At 34.5% G+C, this 15,529-nt stretch overlaps 3 protein-coding genes across 4 annotated transcripts; 1 reads left to right on the forward strand and 2 right to left on the reverse strand.

The window, feature by feature from the left end:
- Nucleotides 1-326: 326 nt before the first annotated feature.
- Nucleotides 327-2,934, reverse strand: LOC105169611 (UPF0496 protein At4g34320). Of its 2 annotated transcripts, none has more exons than XM_011090044.3 (2): nt 2,868-2,934; nt 327-1,631 (listed from the first exon to the last, which is right to left on the reverse strand). In XM_011090044.3, the coding sequence occupies exon 2, from the start codon at nt 1,611-1,613 to the stop codon at nt 489-491; it is 1,125 nt and encodes a 374-aa protein (XP_011088346.2). In that variant the 5' UTR covers nt 1,614-1,631; nt 2,868-2,934; the 3' UTR covers nt 327-488. The 2 variants fall into 2 exon arrangements, with proteins under 2 accessions (XP_011088346.2, XP_011088347.2); XM_011090045.3 differs by lacking the exon at nt 2,868-2,934 and adding an exon at nt 1,792-2,291.
- A 3,295-nt stretch (nt 2,935-6,229) lies between these two features.
- On the forward strand, nt 6,230-6,553 carry LOC110012460 (putative lipid-transfer protein DIR1). The gene has a single exon (XM_020696268.2). The coding sequence runs from the start codon at nt 6,230-6,232 to the stop codon at nt 6,551-6,553; it is 324 nt and encodes a 107-aa protein (XP_020551927.1).
- Nucleotides 6,554-8,672: 2,119 nt separating this feature from the next.
- On the reverse strand, nt 8,673-14,417 carry LOC105169612 (dolichyl-diphosphooligosaccharide--protein glycosyltransferase 48 kDa subunit). The gene is made up of 13 exons (XM_011090047.3): nt 13,871-14,417; nt 13,557-13,693; nt 13,268-13,393; nt 12,602-12,655; nt 12,390-12,503; nt 11,486-11,541; nt 11,375-11,416; nt 11,035-11,110; nt 10,730-10,801; nt 10,494-10,619; nt 10,293-10,397; nt 9,527-9,610; nt 8,673-8,975 (listed from the first exon to the last, which is right to left on the reverse strand). Exons 1-13 carry the CDS (start codon nt 14,142-14,144, stop codon nt 8,928-8,930), a joined length of 1,314 nt encoding a protein of 437 aa, XP_011088349.1. The 5' UTR covers nt 14,145-14,417; the 3' UTR covers nt 8,673-8,927.
- Nucleotides 14,418-15,529: the final 1,112 nt, after the last annotated feature.

Genomic DNA, 15,529 nt, shown 5'->3' on the forward strand with positions numbered 1-15,529 from the left:
CCGGATTTCCCCTCACTTAGTTAAGTTCATGCGCTATACCTTAAAGGCGTAAACTTCAACTAGAACTCCTTTTTTGTTTTAATTTCAAGTGGGAAACTAAAAGATAACCTGAATTCCTTGCGTTAACTTTAAGTGATGTGATGCTTTTGATCCTTCCCAAGACAATTTTAAAGTGGAGATAATTCATATATACGCTTGTCTGTTTCATATCTACCCTCCTCTGGATACTTTGAGAAATTCAGATAAATTGCTTTTGTCCTCAAGAATGTCTGCGATTATCTTTATATTGGAAGAGGAATTCTATCATAAGAATGACAAGATTTAAATTCTAAGGAAGTGAATGACTGTCTGAACTTTGCATCACTACTTAGCAACTGAGGTAATCATCTGTCAACAAAGTGAAAGAAATCAACGAATGAAATCAACTTTCGTTGTCAATGTTTTAGAACATCCAACTTAAACTACCCCTGTAAATACATTAGCAGTCTTCAATGGTTGGGGTGTTTGATGATCCTCTGAAGAATTACAGTTCTAGCCCTTCGGATGTCCCTGCTGCAGTTATCAGCTTGCGCTCCCAATTCCTCGATGTTCTTCACGAACACAACCAATTTCTTCCGAATTTCTGCTACAGCCAGTTTGACAGCCTCTTCGTTGATAGCAAAATCAGCACTTTGCATGAGGGATTCAATCTCAATCTCCAATCTATCGATCAAGACTCGAATGCTATCCAAGTCCTTGATGGTGACATAAGTTCCCACATTCATACAATTGATGATCTCCTTTTGTCCCTTCACAGCATTCTCATAGTTCTTGAGAAGCGAGTCTATCCATCTTCCCATCGATCCTAAAGGGATCGAGGTGGCAGCCGCCAGGGCCGCTGCCACTGGCGGTGCAGCCATGGCAGCAGCCACCACTGAGCAAATCAGCACAGCCGCAAAAGTAGCTGCAAATATAATGCTGGAGACCTTCCTCCAGGCGTGAATGTACTTCAATTTCTTGTCCAGTTTGTTCTTCCTGGATTGCAACTTCTCCAGCATCAGCATTTGCTGCCTGTAAACTGACTGAAAAATCTGAAAGAACTCTTCTGTGAACGGATCCCCTGCATCCCTGAAATTCTTCAACTCCTCTAGAGTTCTCAAATACCTCCCATTGTTCCCTTCGACCCCGTCTTCCTCCTCAAACTGCTGGAGCGCGACATGGATAAGCAACTGCCTGTCTCTGGCAGACTTGAGGCATTTCTCCAGCGCTGCACAGAAATCAAGAGTTTTGAGGCTGTTCTCAAAGTACTCCTCAACGAGCTCGAACAATTCTTGATTCTTCCAAATGTCCTTCTTGCAATCCAGGATAACCTTAACAACTTCCTGGTTCATTTCAAGGAGGCATTCTGTGACTTCTCTCAGGGAATCGAAGGACAAGGCTCGGACTTCTACTCCGGCAGCAATTGAGTTGATAACGTTGTTGGTCCGAACTTGGAGGGTCGTGTCGAACGACTGCAGATCGACATCAACCCTGCAGGCAGCCTCGTACGAATTCAGCTCAGTTGTGTACTGCAAATTGTTGATTGCATTTGCAGCAGAAGTTTCACAAGGGTTCTTGCTCATATGGCTTCCCATCCTCCCAATAATTGAGATCTATAGATAGAAAATGGAAAAAAGATCAAAACTTTCTAACTTTAGCAGATTGCTTCAGACAAATTATGGGGAAATCAGTTTCAAGAGAAGCTCTCAACCAAAATTTGCAAGAAATGAACAAACCAAAATCGAAACAGACAAGTTTGAATCAAACAAGTACCTAATTCATAGAAAGAATGTGCAAGAAAATGAGTGGATTTTCTATGCCAATAACAGGAAAAAAGAGAGTGTTTATTGGATAAGTTTTATAGGGAAAATAGAGAGAAAGGAAAGTGATGTTGTATATATATAATAAATAAAAGAAATGGGAAATGTGTAGAGGGAGATAAAGGTTGAGGCTGATGAGGAATGAAGAAGCTTAAAGAGAATTGAAACCGTTGAGCAGCCAATAGATGTGGTGGTGGGTTGAGATTTATGAAGGAAATAGCTTGCACGCATGTCTTTATTCAGACATCGCAGATGGAAAACGCGGGAAGCAATGTCTTCTTCTTCTTCTTCTTCTTCCTCTCTACTATACTATATATTATATTTATGTTTATGCACATGAAATGATTAACAAATCTTTGTCAGCAAGGAACGGAAGTGAAGAAGGAACTACCCCTACATTTACTCAACAGTTTAACGGCGTTCGAAAAGGGAAAGTTCACTAGTATTTGTTCACTACCAAGTAAGAAGCCACGACCCAAGTGAGTGACATTTACCACCTTAAACAAATCAACTATAAACATGGATACAATGCTCAAGTTGGACAATGTCTTAACGAGTTTTAATAAGATAGATATTATGTGGTGATTAAAAATCCCTTAGTTGGAATTGCCACAACGAGTTTAACCCAATTTAACATTTTAATCACCCTTACATTTTACATAATTACAGAAACCATCCCTAACAGCAGAAAAATAGAGGTAATTTGTGTAATGATATTGACGTTTTTTTGAGATGTATGTATAACTTTTCAAAAAAATAGATGTGATTTCTGTAAATAATGTTGACGTTTCTAGTAGTCTAGTAGATGTATGTGTTATCTGAAGACAAGAATAACTTGTGTAAACAGACTATATATAATTTAAAGATCGAATAAAGTGCACAAAAACTGTACACAAAGATGTGAAGAACAACCCAAAACAATATCGTAGATCCTGCTTACGAGACTACGACAACAAGAATGCATTGCATTGTAATAACAATCTTGCAAATAGTATGGAAAACACTTAGAATGTAGAAGAGGAAACAAACCTGGTATGACAATGTAAGAAATACCTGGATGCTTGATCATGTAGCCAGGAAACAAGAACCTGTTGTGCATATATATATAGAGGGAAAATGACTTGGAATGAAAGTAATACATAAATGCCTGTAGATGGGATAAGAACTTAGTTATCAAAACTGTAAAAAGTCATGGTTATTCATGTTAATACGGACAAATTAAGTCAAAAGCTTCTTCATCATGCAACCATAATTAATCCAACTTTACCAATTTGGAAGACATTACAATAATGTCTGAACTGGTTTGGTACTTTGTAGTAGTAATCAAAGAGTTCTTTTACTAGTTTACTTGTTCTTGCACGAGTATGTGTAATTTATTAATTATCAGTGATGTAATTTTAATGTTATCATTATATAAATTGTATGAATGTGAACTCGCTCGTGTAATATTATTTATTTCAAAGAATACTAACCATAGTATGCACTGATGTCTATTTTTTTCAAATACATTTAATGTCATCATTGCGTCGGCTACTAATTAATTATTAGACGCAGAATGTCAAATTCTAGTGTCAAAAGGTTTCGGTATTTTTAACTTTAATTTTTCAAACAAAAATACAAATTTCAATAAAAGAATGGGGGGGGGGGGGTTGGAAGAGGTTTTAGCTGGAATGGCAATTTGGTCATTTCAGCACAGCAGGCGGGAGCTGTTTGTTTCGGAAAGTTAGCGTAGATCCTCAAAACGCGGAACAAAAGTACAAACGAAACTGATTAGAAATGGAATTGGGAATTCACCGCCTGCTTCGCACCACTTCCTTGCAGCTGTTTCTTCACCGCCCCAAACGACGCGTCACATACAGCGCTCCGTGTCCACCACTTATTGGTTTACACCCAAGATTTGTTTTCAAAACATTCTACGCTACGTCACTAGATTCTTATAGTCACGTGCTTTGTAGTGCTCTCGACGTGCTATTGCCAAGCCAATAATTGTTTGATATGGATTTGTTCAGACGAAATTATCCTTAATAAGGATAAAAATGTCTTTTCCTACATGCAAATTCCACCAACTTAATCGAACGAGTCCATCTATTTATTAATTAGATAAAAAAAAAAAAAGTAATAAGAGTATCAAATGTAACTTTTTAAATTATATAGAATTTACGTATAATTATACCAAATTTTAGAAGCGAACGATAAAATTATTATATATTTATTACTCCAAAATTATTTTAATTGCCCAAGTAATTCATATATAAAAAATTGCATTTATAGTTAAGAGAATGTATTATAATATAATTAATATTTTTCCAACTGCATTAATTATTTTTTGCTGGTTCCTTAAGTGATTTATTTTAATGGACATTAATTAGATGGAGGAAAACAATGTTCTAGCTTTCAGAAATTTTCATTAATACTAGTTGGAAATTTTGGATCACAAGTATAATTTACGTATAGGTATGTAATTATGTAGGTATATTTGTCTGTATGAGTCGCCTAAAATGCCCCTACTATATTTATATCTTTCGCAAATTACTTATTAATATGTTTTTATTCGTACACATTTAAAATTTAATTAGCTATTTATTTTTTATTTTATTAAATAAATATGATACGAAATTAAATTGTGCACACACACATTTTAAAATAAATAAATAACTATAGATATTTTCAAATTTATAATATATAATCCTTAGTTGATAAAGTTCAGTATGTAAAATTAAATAAATCAAGTAAATATGATATATATTATTACATATAAATTTAAATGTAAATTGTATGTCAATGACTTTATCTTATAAACATACAAATTTTTTGAATTAAAAAATGGACAATCCTTCACTTATCTAAAGTCATTGAAAAAATAAAGTTTATTTAATGAAATATAGTTCAAAAGTAGAGTTTAATGATCTGTGAATTTAAATCATCCAAACGAATCATAAGTTTTGTTGCTGGGGATTGAAATCTATAATTATAAATATGTTAATTCAAAATATGGTTAAATTATTATTCACACGCAACGTAATTGATAAGTTGAACAGAAAGTTGTCTATGTGATGGGAGGAAAAACTTAACAAAGAACAAAGAAGTAACTCCCACAAAAAGATGATGAAAAAGAGACCACATTTTTAGAGTTGCGTGTATTTACTATATTAGCCTTAACAAGGCAATATTATCCACATGTAGATAATTAATGAAGGGGTAAAAGAGACCAAAATTAATTGCCAGAAGTAGTATAAACAACCGCTGAAACATTGTAAAAAGGATTTTTTTTACTAAATTGAGAGAGGAGAATTTTGTAGTTTGACACTTGACACGCATTCATAGTGTGTTTAAATTGATTGCCATTCATCACCCTGAAAATTGGTCAATGTGATGAGACCACCTAAAGTAAATTAATAATTTATATGTATAATATGAAATTTTTACCCAAATTAACTTTAGTAGAAACAAATCAATTATAGAGCAAGTATAATATACTCGTCACGTAATTGGTCATTTTTTCTATCAATCGTACGACAAGTATACTGCACTAGTCATATAATCAGTTCAAATTTGACCAAACTCAATTTGAATTAGAATTTTTCATAAAATATATAAGAATAACGTCACGTACCTTATCCAAATTATAATAAAATAAGATTATTATATAAATATATACATACTTTCTTGATTACTTATTATTTAACAATAGGATAAAGTCCATAAGTAAAGACTGAGAGGTTCACATGTTTAAGGACAGTCTTAATTATCTCAAAATCGTTCATCAAGAAAGCCCGTGATGTATACAGCCAAGTTTCCCACCGCCCCTAGTAATCATCACCATTCACGAGATCTTCACATCTTTAATTAATTTAATTCTGTTTAATTTTAAGTAATGGAAATTGTAATAACTTGACAAAGCCAGAGAATGGCCATTAATTTTTAAGTTTTTTTTTTTCCCATTCTATTTTTGTCAATTATAACTAAAAGAATGTCATTTTCTTTCACGGAAACTGAAACAAAAATATGATTTGGAATAGATGAGCGAATAATTATTCGGATCCAGACCCAATAAATACTCGTAATTGTTACTTATATATGTACCCCAATTCATCCACAAATTTTAAAATATTTTTCTTCTCAAAAAATTGTGAGCACACACATATATGTATATACTAATCCAATTATTTAAATCAAACTCCCTCTTTCCCTTGTAAATAAAGGTTATAGCAATTCACATGCAGAGCCCACAGTAATACATGCATGCAACTAGTAACTATTATTTTTAATTAATCGCCCATGCACCCCATCTCTATATAAACCCCAATACATGCAGGAAATGAACACAGCAAATCAAGAAGATCAACCCTGCATAATTTCTTTCTTTTTCAGTAAAAGATTTCAACTGAGAAATGGAGGCGCACAACACCGCTAGGGTACCTGTTGTGGCAATGCTTCTTCTGATCATTGCTTCAGCAATAGGGCTGGCCAAGGCAAACAATGAACATGCCATCTGTGGCATGAGCACTGATGATTTGTTCGCGTGCCGCTCCGCCGTCATCGGCCCAGCTGCTCTGCCGCCTTCCTCAGCCTGCTGTGCCGCCCTCGAGAAGGCGGACCTGCCGTGCCTCTGCACTTTCAAGAACAACAAGGTTTTGCCTGCTCTTGGGATAGACCCTGCCCTCGCCATGCAGCTCCCTGCCAAGTGCAATATTCTCCAGTCCTTCCACTGCTGATAAAATGTTGATCAAGTGCATGCTCTGTACTGTTATAGCTAGTGTTTTTCTCATTGTGTTGCATGCTTTTAATTTACTGCTACCTGTTGTTTTCCTTTGTTTTCCTTGCTCGTTGTGTGTGATCATTTGATTAAAAGTTTGTATGAATGAATTTTTCATTTCAGTGCTTCTAGTTTCTAGCCGGCTATCGCATCTCTAAGATTTGAAGTAATTATATAACAAGTGTACTGTACTTAATCGTGTAATTGGCGTACAGTTCAATTAAAAAAATATAATACTTATCATGTGATTAGTTTGGTTTGATTTGTTCTCTAAATTAAGAGTAAAAATTTTCAAAATTGCCACAGGATTTCCTTTAATTCGCAAACTGAAGCTCTTTTCAAAGTGGATGGAGTTCTTCTTCCCTGTTATAACAAGCTTTGGTGTTATTTAAACTGATGCAGCAATTATTCTTGGCCAAAAAAACTAATTAAGATAAATTAAGTTTTAAATAGACATCTATATACTTCAGACTTATACTTTTTTAAAAAATAAAATAAAATTTGACAGGTAGCAGAATATGAACTTTGGGGCGATATCACCACCCCGATGTGGATCCCACATTTTGGTAAAGCTTCAAGAATTACAAGTCACTCCACTAGCCAAGAATCATGCGTTATTTGTCCTCCAATAATCATTAAGAACGATAATCTTATTTGTCCAGTATATCCATAACTTAACTAAGGTTGTTTTCATTTGACTATCTTAGTAGCTAGCAATGCCACACTTAAAATTATAGCTTATTATGCTCATAAATCATAATTCTAAGCATCCGAATACTGTGATCCGAAGAGCTCAACTTATCATATCAAATGATCTGGGTCGTACTGCCTAAACTCAGCCACCGTCAGTTGATGTCGGCCCACAGGGGCAGAACAAACAGGCTTCAGGCATCATCCTAATTGTGGATTGACTTTGAGGAATTCCATCCATAGTTATTTCAAAGCATAACAAAGACGGATTATTATACCACTCATCTTGAAATTTGATATAATTAAACATAAATTCCATATAATTTGAAAATGTATATTTAATAACACCAATCTTTGTTTCTTTTTAACAAATAGATTCATATGTTAGTAAAATTTCCAAATTTGCTGACATCAACCAAAAACAATGAAGAAAAATTCATGTTTACCCCAATTGACTTCATGTAGGTTAAACAAATCTTTTACAACTAAATTACCATGATAAAGGTGAAGATGCATATAATCTAATTTGAAGTAAAATTTATTTGACCTGCAATAAGTCGGTAAAAAATCAATTATGATACATATGAATTCTCCTTAAATTCTCTTGTTAATATCAACAAATTATGTGAATTCTAACTATATGATAGATCTATTTATTGGGAGAAAACAAACCAAGAGCATTAAACATAATTTCTCAACCCACATATAATCTACATATTGTTACACCAAATTTCAACAAAGAACAATGTCATTATCCCTAACGTGCACACAAGAAGATATTGTGCTCTCACAGAAGTGTGATATCACAAAGCATATTGATCCAGTACAAGATATTTGACCCATGGCAATACATTACACTTCTGAGACTCGTGTAGGTTTCGTCACAGAACCATGAATGTTCTTTAGAGAACATGTTTTCCCCAATTTTTCAAGATGGTAAGATTATAGATCTATTAAGGTCACAAAATGAAAAGGTATAGGCAACTGTTCCAAGCGTTGCCCAGCCACCTCAGTACTATTTGCAAGGTTCAGCAAGTCTATACAGTATGCCAGAGTTTCTATTCAACGTAGCAAGTAGGAACAAGACATAAGGTACCAGTGGTCAGAATAATGAAAAGATTTTCCGAACTTCTATGCAACTTAATTTATGTACCTCAGTAGTTCTGTTGACAGATGTTATCAATAATCTTCCAGCTTTATGATTAGAATGTTTTGGACATTTGCGGAGGTAGAAAAACAAGCTCATTTCTGAATACTAGTGGAAAATAAGAACTAGCAGTAAGTTGCCTAATTCCTAAAGCAGAGCAGGGAATAAACTGCACTAGCAAAATGTTCTGAACTGAATCTGAATACTGGAATAATGACAGAAATTGAAAAACTCAACCACAAATCCAGAAACAGTAAATAAAACTCATTTCTTCCTCAATTACCAAGATTTACGACACAAGTCCAAAAATGATAAAGTGAACTATACCTTCTGATTCACTTAGAAAAAGTATACTCGTGCCAGCAGTGCCTAGCTTCTCTTGCTTAAAAAGTATTAGACTTAAGTGAACAAATGTCTGATACCTTAAAATTCATCCCCTGGTTAAACTAACAACAGTTCCTGAATCTATATTTCCATCCGCAACCAAATTGACCAGCTACTTTGTGTACAGATACACCATGGTGAAGATAAAGAAACCCGCCATCTGCATTATTAATCAAACGGTCATGCAGCAACATGGTAATTTACTAAAATATAAATCCACAGCAAACTAACCAGCAATACAATCAGTTATCAATAAAATACAAGGTGTAGAAAGACAATATAAATGGTTTGCCATACTGCAAAAGATATATAATTAAGAAGATTGTTTGCTGAGAGGGGCTACAGAAAGAAACTTAATGTTAAGTTGTACCTAGGATTTCAGTGAGGAAAAAAGAATAGCAGGGAGAATCAAGTCGCATCACATGGCGAGATAAATTATCAATTCTAAACTTTTCTAGAATGAAAATCGGTATCACAAAAATACAAGTATAACAGATGTATAAATTAATAGATGCCTCCATAAGTATATGCAACACTTCCTCTGCATTTCCCATTGAAACCAAAGGAGGAGAATATTTTCTTAATACTTAATTCCCAAAAACCAATATCAAACATCACCCAGAACCACGGAAAGTAAAAGTCTGTGCAGAAAAGTAGCTAAGACATTGAACAGCAGGGAAATAAAAAAAAAAAAATCAGAAAGGGAGGTACCATCGAGAATGATGCTCCATAGTATGGATAAGCAGCAGGTATAAACCTTTCGTACTCATTGTGTCTAAATGGTCGAACGGGAATCTGCAGATTAGAAATTCAGCGTTTTTCACAAGCCATGTAATATGAAATGTGAGCTGGATGTTAAAAGAAAAGCCAGCCAACTTTCAGAACAAGCAACTTATGTAATAGTATGATCCATACAGAAGAAAAAACTTTGGACATGCACTTGAGGGAAACACAACACAGAGTAGAAAACGAAATACACATTTACTATACTTTTAGGTTCAAGTTTCTTAAAGCTGAAATCCTCAGTCCTCATGGATAGAGTGTAGAAGATCAGAGAAACTTCCACAAGATCAAAACAGGTACATGGGCTCAAATGTCTGAAAGGAATAATTGCAGACAATGATTGGACATATCTAGTCCATATCTTGCCATAAAAAAATCCAAAAACTTTGTACCATAATACCTTTTTTCTAATAAGATACTTATTGCAGTTTTGTAAGCTACGAGCAAATTCTTGTTTCACCCCAAAATCACAAACCTGTGTAACCATTCACTACTTTCCACTTCACAGAGTAGGAAGACCACAAAGAAAAATGAACATTCATACGTATCAGGTCAAAATTGAAATCTCCAGTTGACATTGATCAACATTCCCATTAAAAAGCAGAAAAGACAGGAAGATAGCAAGTTAGAACAACACGATAGGTAATAGTTAACAATTAACATAGACATCATCATGATATAGAGAGAGAATTACCTGTTTGGATAGACTTAAGCTTGTATATCCAAGTCTCTGGTACTCAACCTTGAATTGAAAAACACCATAGACATCCGGAACTTTGAACGATGTATAATAACGACCCTGTGGAAAGCCATATTAGAAAAGGAATGAAGCATACATGTTGGAATGTAAAACATAGTCGCAAGTACTGTATTAGACAATAAATAAAAACAGCACCTTCTGATCAGTTGATAGGGTTTTCAGAACATAGGGGCTCATCATATAAAACTGAACTTGAAGATCATCAGCCACGTACGGTTCCCAACTCGTACCAGACCATTCATATACTTCAACAGAATAATCCTTCAACCAAATTAAAGTTTCAATCAAAAGCTTAACTCAAACCATTTAATCCTTTTAGTTCAATCTAATATTCTCCATATGCAGTAAACATTCTGAGCACATATTATTACCAGATCATCTTTGATCCTGTATATTGAGGGTTCATCTACCTCACCAACTTTGTGATGTCTAACATTCACAGCCTGGAAACAGGAACATACCCAAAAATAAAATTAAGATAGGGAACCAAAAATAACAAAAAGGATAGCTCCGACAAGGCCCATGGGTCTGCTATTGTGAATCTCCTTCTAAGGAAAAACAGTGGAGTTGATGAAATACCATAGGGCCCAAAGAAAAGACGAGTTGGCCAAAACAGAAAACTGCGGAATCAACAGTTTGCAGCATGGAATCAGAGAGCTTCAGACAAAGAGCAAACCTTCAGGTGACCTCTCTCATGGAAAACCCATTTGCTAAGTTCAGTCAAAAATTGCTCATTCCCACATTTCTCGTATCTGTTTATCAAATAATGTGGTTGTCATTTAATCTTCACAGAAAGATTGATTTGTTAACAAGACGACAATATTAAGAACACTATAGTGAAACTAAATTTCTGTATCATTGCTGAGATTACACACCCTTAATTGTCTACTAGGGAATATCCCCCAGGAGAAGACCAAAAGAACCACAATCTAGAAAGGTATTTCACATAAGCAGATATATTTTCGTGATCATAGGTAAAATCCCCGCCCAAACCAATAGCATTGCAACTCACTCACTTGGTAGTGCTCCCAGCTTTCTGGACTCCAGATCGGAAAAACCTGAATGCAAAACAAAATACGTTAATTGGATTAATGCATGACAAGAACAATTAATATTATTGTACTAACCAGTTGCTGAACATGCTCAGTGAGCCAGATATCAGAACTCGAGCATTATTTCTTGCCTGAAAAGCAAAAGAATTATCAATTTCTGATGGAAACAAATGAATCATCAATAGTTGTAGGTAACTCCAAATAATTCCCCAAAGTCACATTCACTGGAATACCAAACATACCATTTTTCACCAAATAGTTTTGCCTTTTACTTTCTTAATTGAATAGATAACAAGAATTATCTATGCACTGAAGCCTAATACAATTATACATTAGAGTTGCCTCCATCTCTTGGCAAGGTAGTTTTATTTTAGACCTTGCATAAGAAAGAAACTGCTCAGGTCCAGACCAACTTTGAGCTTGTTTGCAATGATAGCAGTTTTTAAGTTTAGAAAATATCTAATGAAAAAATGTTTGGTTTTATTTTGAGATCATAGAGAAGGAAAATGAAAGACTCATATCAGCCATATCTTATTAAAGTACTATATTATCTTGACATTCTTTTGGGATAAATTATCAGTTTATTATCATTACAGCCAAGATTGGATAGAACCAAGATAGCAAGCTTGGCCTGCAACTTCCAATCATTAGATTCGTGACTTTCACTCAGCAAGATGCTTTAAAGGGTCAAAACAATATTCGTGCTGTTTACTGAAGAACCAGACCTCGAAAGTGGATTTTTCAGAGGAAAATGGCAAGAAGCTTGATACAGTAAATTTGAGCAATATAACTCAAGCTTCCATTAAATGATAATAGTAGTTGCATTCATCTTGTAGGGCAGCAAGGAAGGTTTCTTCAAACATAATAGGAATATATTCTAAAAGAGGGCAAAATGAATTTAGTTCAGCATCTAGGCAAGCAAGCAAAACCTTTTCTGGAGTGGCAGGTTTAGGAAGGGGTATTGATTTAATTGGTATACCTGCACAACTGAGACTAGAGAGATTGCCGACCCAGTCAAAGAGGGAGGAGTGGATAACTTGGAGTTTGGGTTGGCCGAGTACGCTGCCGGTGAAGCAGAGAGAACTTTTAGCACCTGAAATTTAAAGCAGATATCATTTTGAATTACAGAACTGGATAACATTTACAGCCCAAACATGTAGGTTCTATCCTTCGTAATTGGAGAGACCTTACCAAGTTGTTTGCAGGATTTATCGAGTGACCAATTCCCTTAAAAAGCACAGGAGCCTGAGGCAGAATTAACAACAAAGAACATAAAGGTTAGATTCCTACTATTGCGTGGAAACAGTCCCCACAAAATCAAAGCAAACATTATCCCACTGGCTACTATGTGTTTAATGGCAAAGCCGAGGAAAATATAGCAGCAACCAAAATTATGAGATAATTCAAAAAATATATACTGGAAATGATAAACTAAAACCTACCAACCTGCGGATAAACTTCAAGATCCTTGAACAGAAAAGAGTGTCCAGTCACCAATAAATTAATTCATAGCATACATATGGAATTTCTGTTTGATAAGGTTATAAGGGAACCAAGCCTTTCCATTTTATATTTCATTTTCCTTCGGTAAATTGTAAAACAAATGCAGTCCACCAAATAATTTTTGCTTCTCAAAAGTAAAAGATAATCAGAAGAAAAGAAAGCACTGCAAAACAAGAACTAAGAACCTGCTTTACAAAGATCAGAATACTTGAATCCATAAGGAGAGCTACAAAAGCTTTTACCACGATCAGAAACTAGGATTTCCCTGACTAACATTTGATGGGATGTCATGCCAGTGGGAGCAATTGCAGCAGCTGATCAGGTAATTCAAAGGACAACATCACGAAAAATTACCTCTATTTTCTTGCTGCCCAAAACAACCTCAGATTGAATGAAATCATCACTGGCAATCAACGTGTGATCCCCTTCTGTCTCTGAAACTGCATAGCTCGTGTGATCGATCACGAAAGCGGCTGGATCCTATTGTTAAAAACTCTAAAGATTAACAGTTATTCCTATGCAAAATATGCTTTAGAATACTACAAAAGCGTTGTCATTTTCCAGGGTAAATCAAACAGTATTTCCAGATGATAGAAAAACAACAAACAGGAACAAGAAACCAGAACAAATCATAGATTTCTACCTCATCAAAGTCAACCCCACACTCAACCGCTATCTCTCGAATCAATTCAGAACCAGATGCATCAGCAGCAATGATCAAATCATGACCAGAATCAACAAAATCTAGGAATGATGCCACGTCAATGGAACCACCAAACCCTAATTTTGCACCAGCAAGAAGACATAAATAACAATTAACAAAAAAACAAGATCATTCTAATAAAAATAGAACTGCAAGAAGTAAATTCTCTAATTTCAGGCAAATAGGAAATGGAACTTGTATATGAACAAAGGAATAAAGCTTCCAATACTCAATTGTGTATAGTGTGCACTTACGTTCGACGGTCGGGCAAAAGAGAATAGCAGCGTCGTATAAATACTGTCCGTATCTCTGCAAGGCGAGTTTGGGATCATCAGCGAGCTTAAAATCGAGGTCGAATCCTCGGCTTTCAAGCGACTTGAAGTAGAGAGAATGCGACGACTTAATCGCGAAATCATCGAGCAGGACCAGAACCCGGCGATCCGTGGGGTTTTCTTCAGAGAACGAAGCGCAGAGAATCGCGAATAACGGAAAAGAAATCAAGAGTATCCATAAAAGTTTCCTTAACATGGCGTTGGATCTGGCGAGTAAGGGTTTTTAGTTATGGAGGTTTTAGAAATCTCCGCAAACTATCACACTTAGTGTGTGCTCTCCAACTGCCCTCTGACTGTTTTCGATTAATTGCAGTTGTAATTTGTGCTTGCAATAATTCCGAATTACTGAAGTGGAGCCTGGTAAAATTGTCGGGGAAGCGGGGGTTGTTCGACCTTGTGAGCCGGAGTCCTTCCACGCAGCGGCTCGGTTCAAAAAGGATCTATTGGAGAGGAAGTGACCGGATCGGAAAACAGGTGAGTGGTGCCTTTCCCTTTCTACTTTCAATTATATCATTTTTGTAAGCAAATTATTATTAATTAAAAAAATAATTATAATAATAATTTTTGTTGAATATTTATATTATTATAAAATAAAAAATGATGGTCGTACCAATTTTTAACTATCCCATTTACTCTTTTCATTCATTTATTCTTCCAAAAAAATTGTTCATAATAGTATTTCTAGATATTTTTTTTTTATTTTCTAAAATTATATTTTCCCTCAACCCGCTACTCCATTTCTTTCTCTTATGTTCTCGATATTTTTTAACCTTACAAACTTTCATAATTTTAATAAAAGCCAATCAGTCTATCGGTGCAGTTAACTAATAGGCTCGAAGCCTTTGTTGAGCTATTAGTTAGCAACTAACAGCTCCATCTGAGTTATGAGTTAGACCGTGTTACAATTAGTTTTTTTCATTCCCCACATTCTCCATATTTATCTTTTCTTACAAGCTTCTATATTTTTAATAAATTCACCATTATGATTTTTCTTTTTTTCTTATTTTATCTCACATTTCTTTTTTCTCGGATAATGTTTTCTTTTTCATAAATTCACTATGTTTTGTGTCTTTTTATAATTTTTTTTTCTCTTCATCTCACATTTTTTTGTGTCTTTTGAAAATAAAATATTATTATTTATTAAAGTTTACAAAATAATAAAAAATATTAAATTTACAAAAAAAAATAGTGAAAATAAAAGATGGATGAAAATTAAAAGAAAAAAATAACTATCAAAAGATGATGGGGAGTGGAAAATTAGATAAAAAATTTAAAAATAAACAGACAAAAAGAGAATATACACCAAATAATTGTTCTCTATTAATATATAGTATAGTTATTGCAAGTCCATCCACATATCATACATATGATGTTGTCAGATATAACAGTTTTGATTGAGTAGAATATGTAAAAAAAATATTTAGAAAAAAATATAGATTATGACCATTTAAATGGTTTTTTATTTCAAAATCCGAAGTTGTCTCTATTAAATTGCAATCTACCAATATACCTACAACAGCGTATAAAAAATAAATAATCATACGATAACTACGGGGCTTATAAGTATGTAAAATTATTTTA

The sequence above is a fragment of the Sesamum indicum genome, linkage group LG8 (assembly GCF_026168435.1).
Source record: "Sesamum indicum cultivar Baizhima isolate 11 linkage group LG8, ASM2616843v1, whole genome shotgun sequence".
NCBI classification, from domain to species: Eukaryota; Viridiplantae; Streptophyta; class Magnoliopsida; order Lamiales; family Pedaliaceae; genus Sesamum; species Sesamum indicum.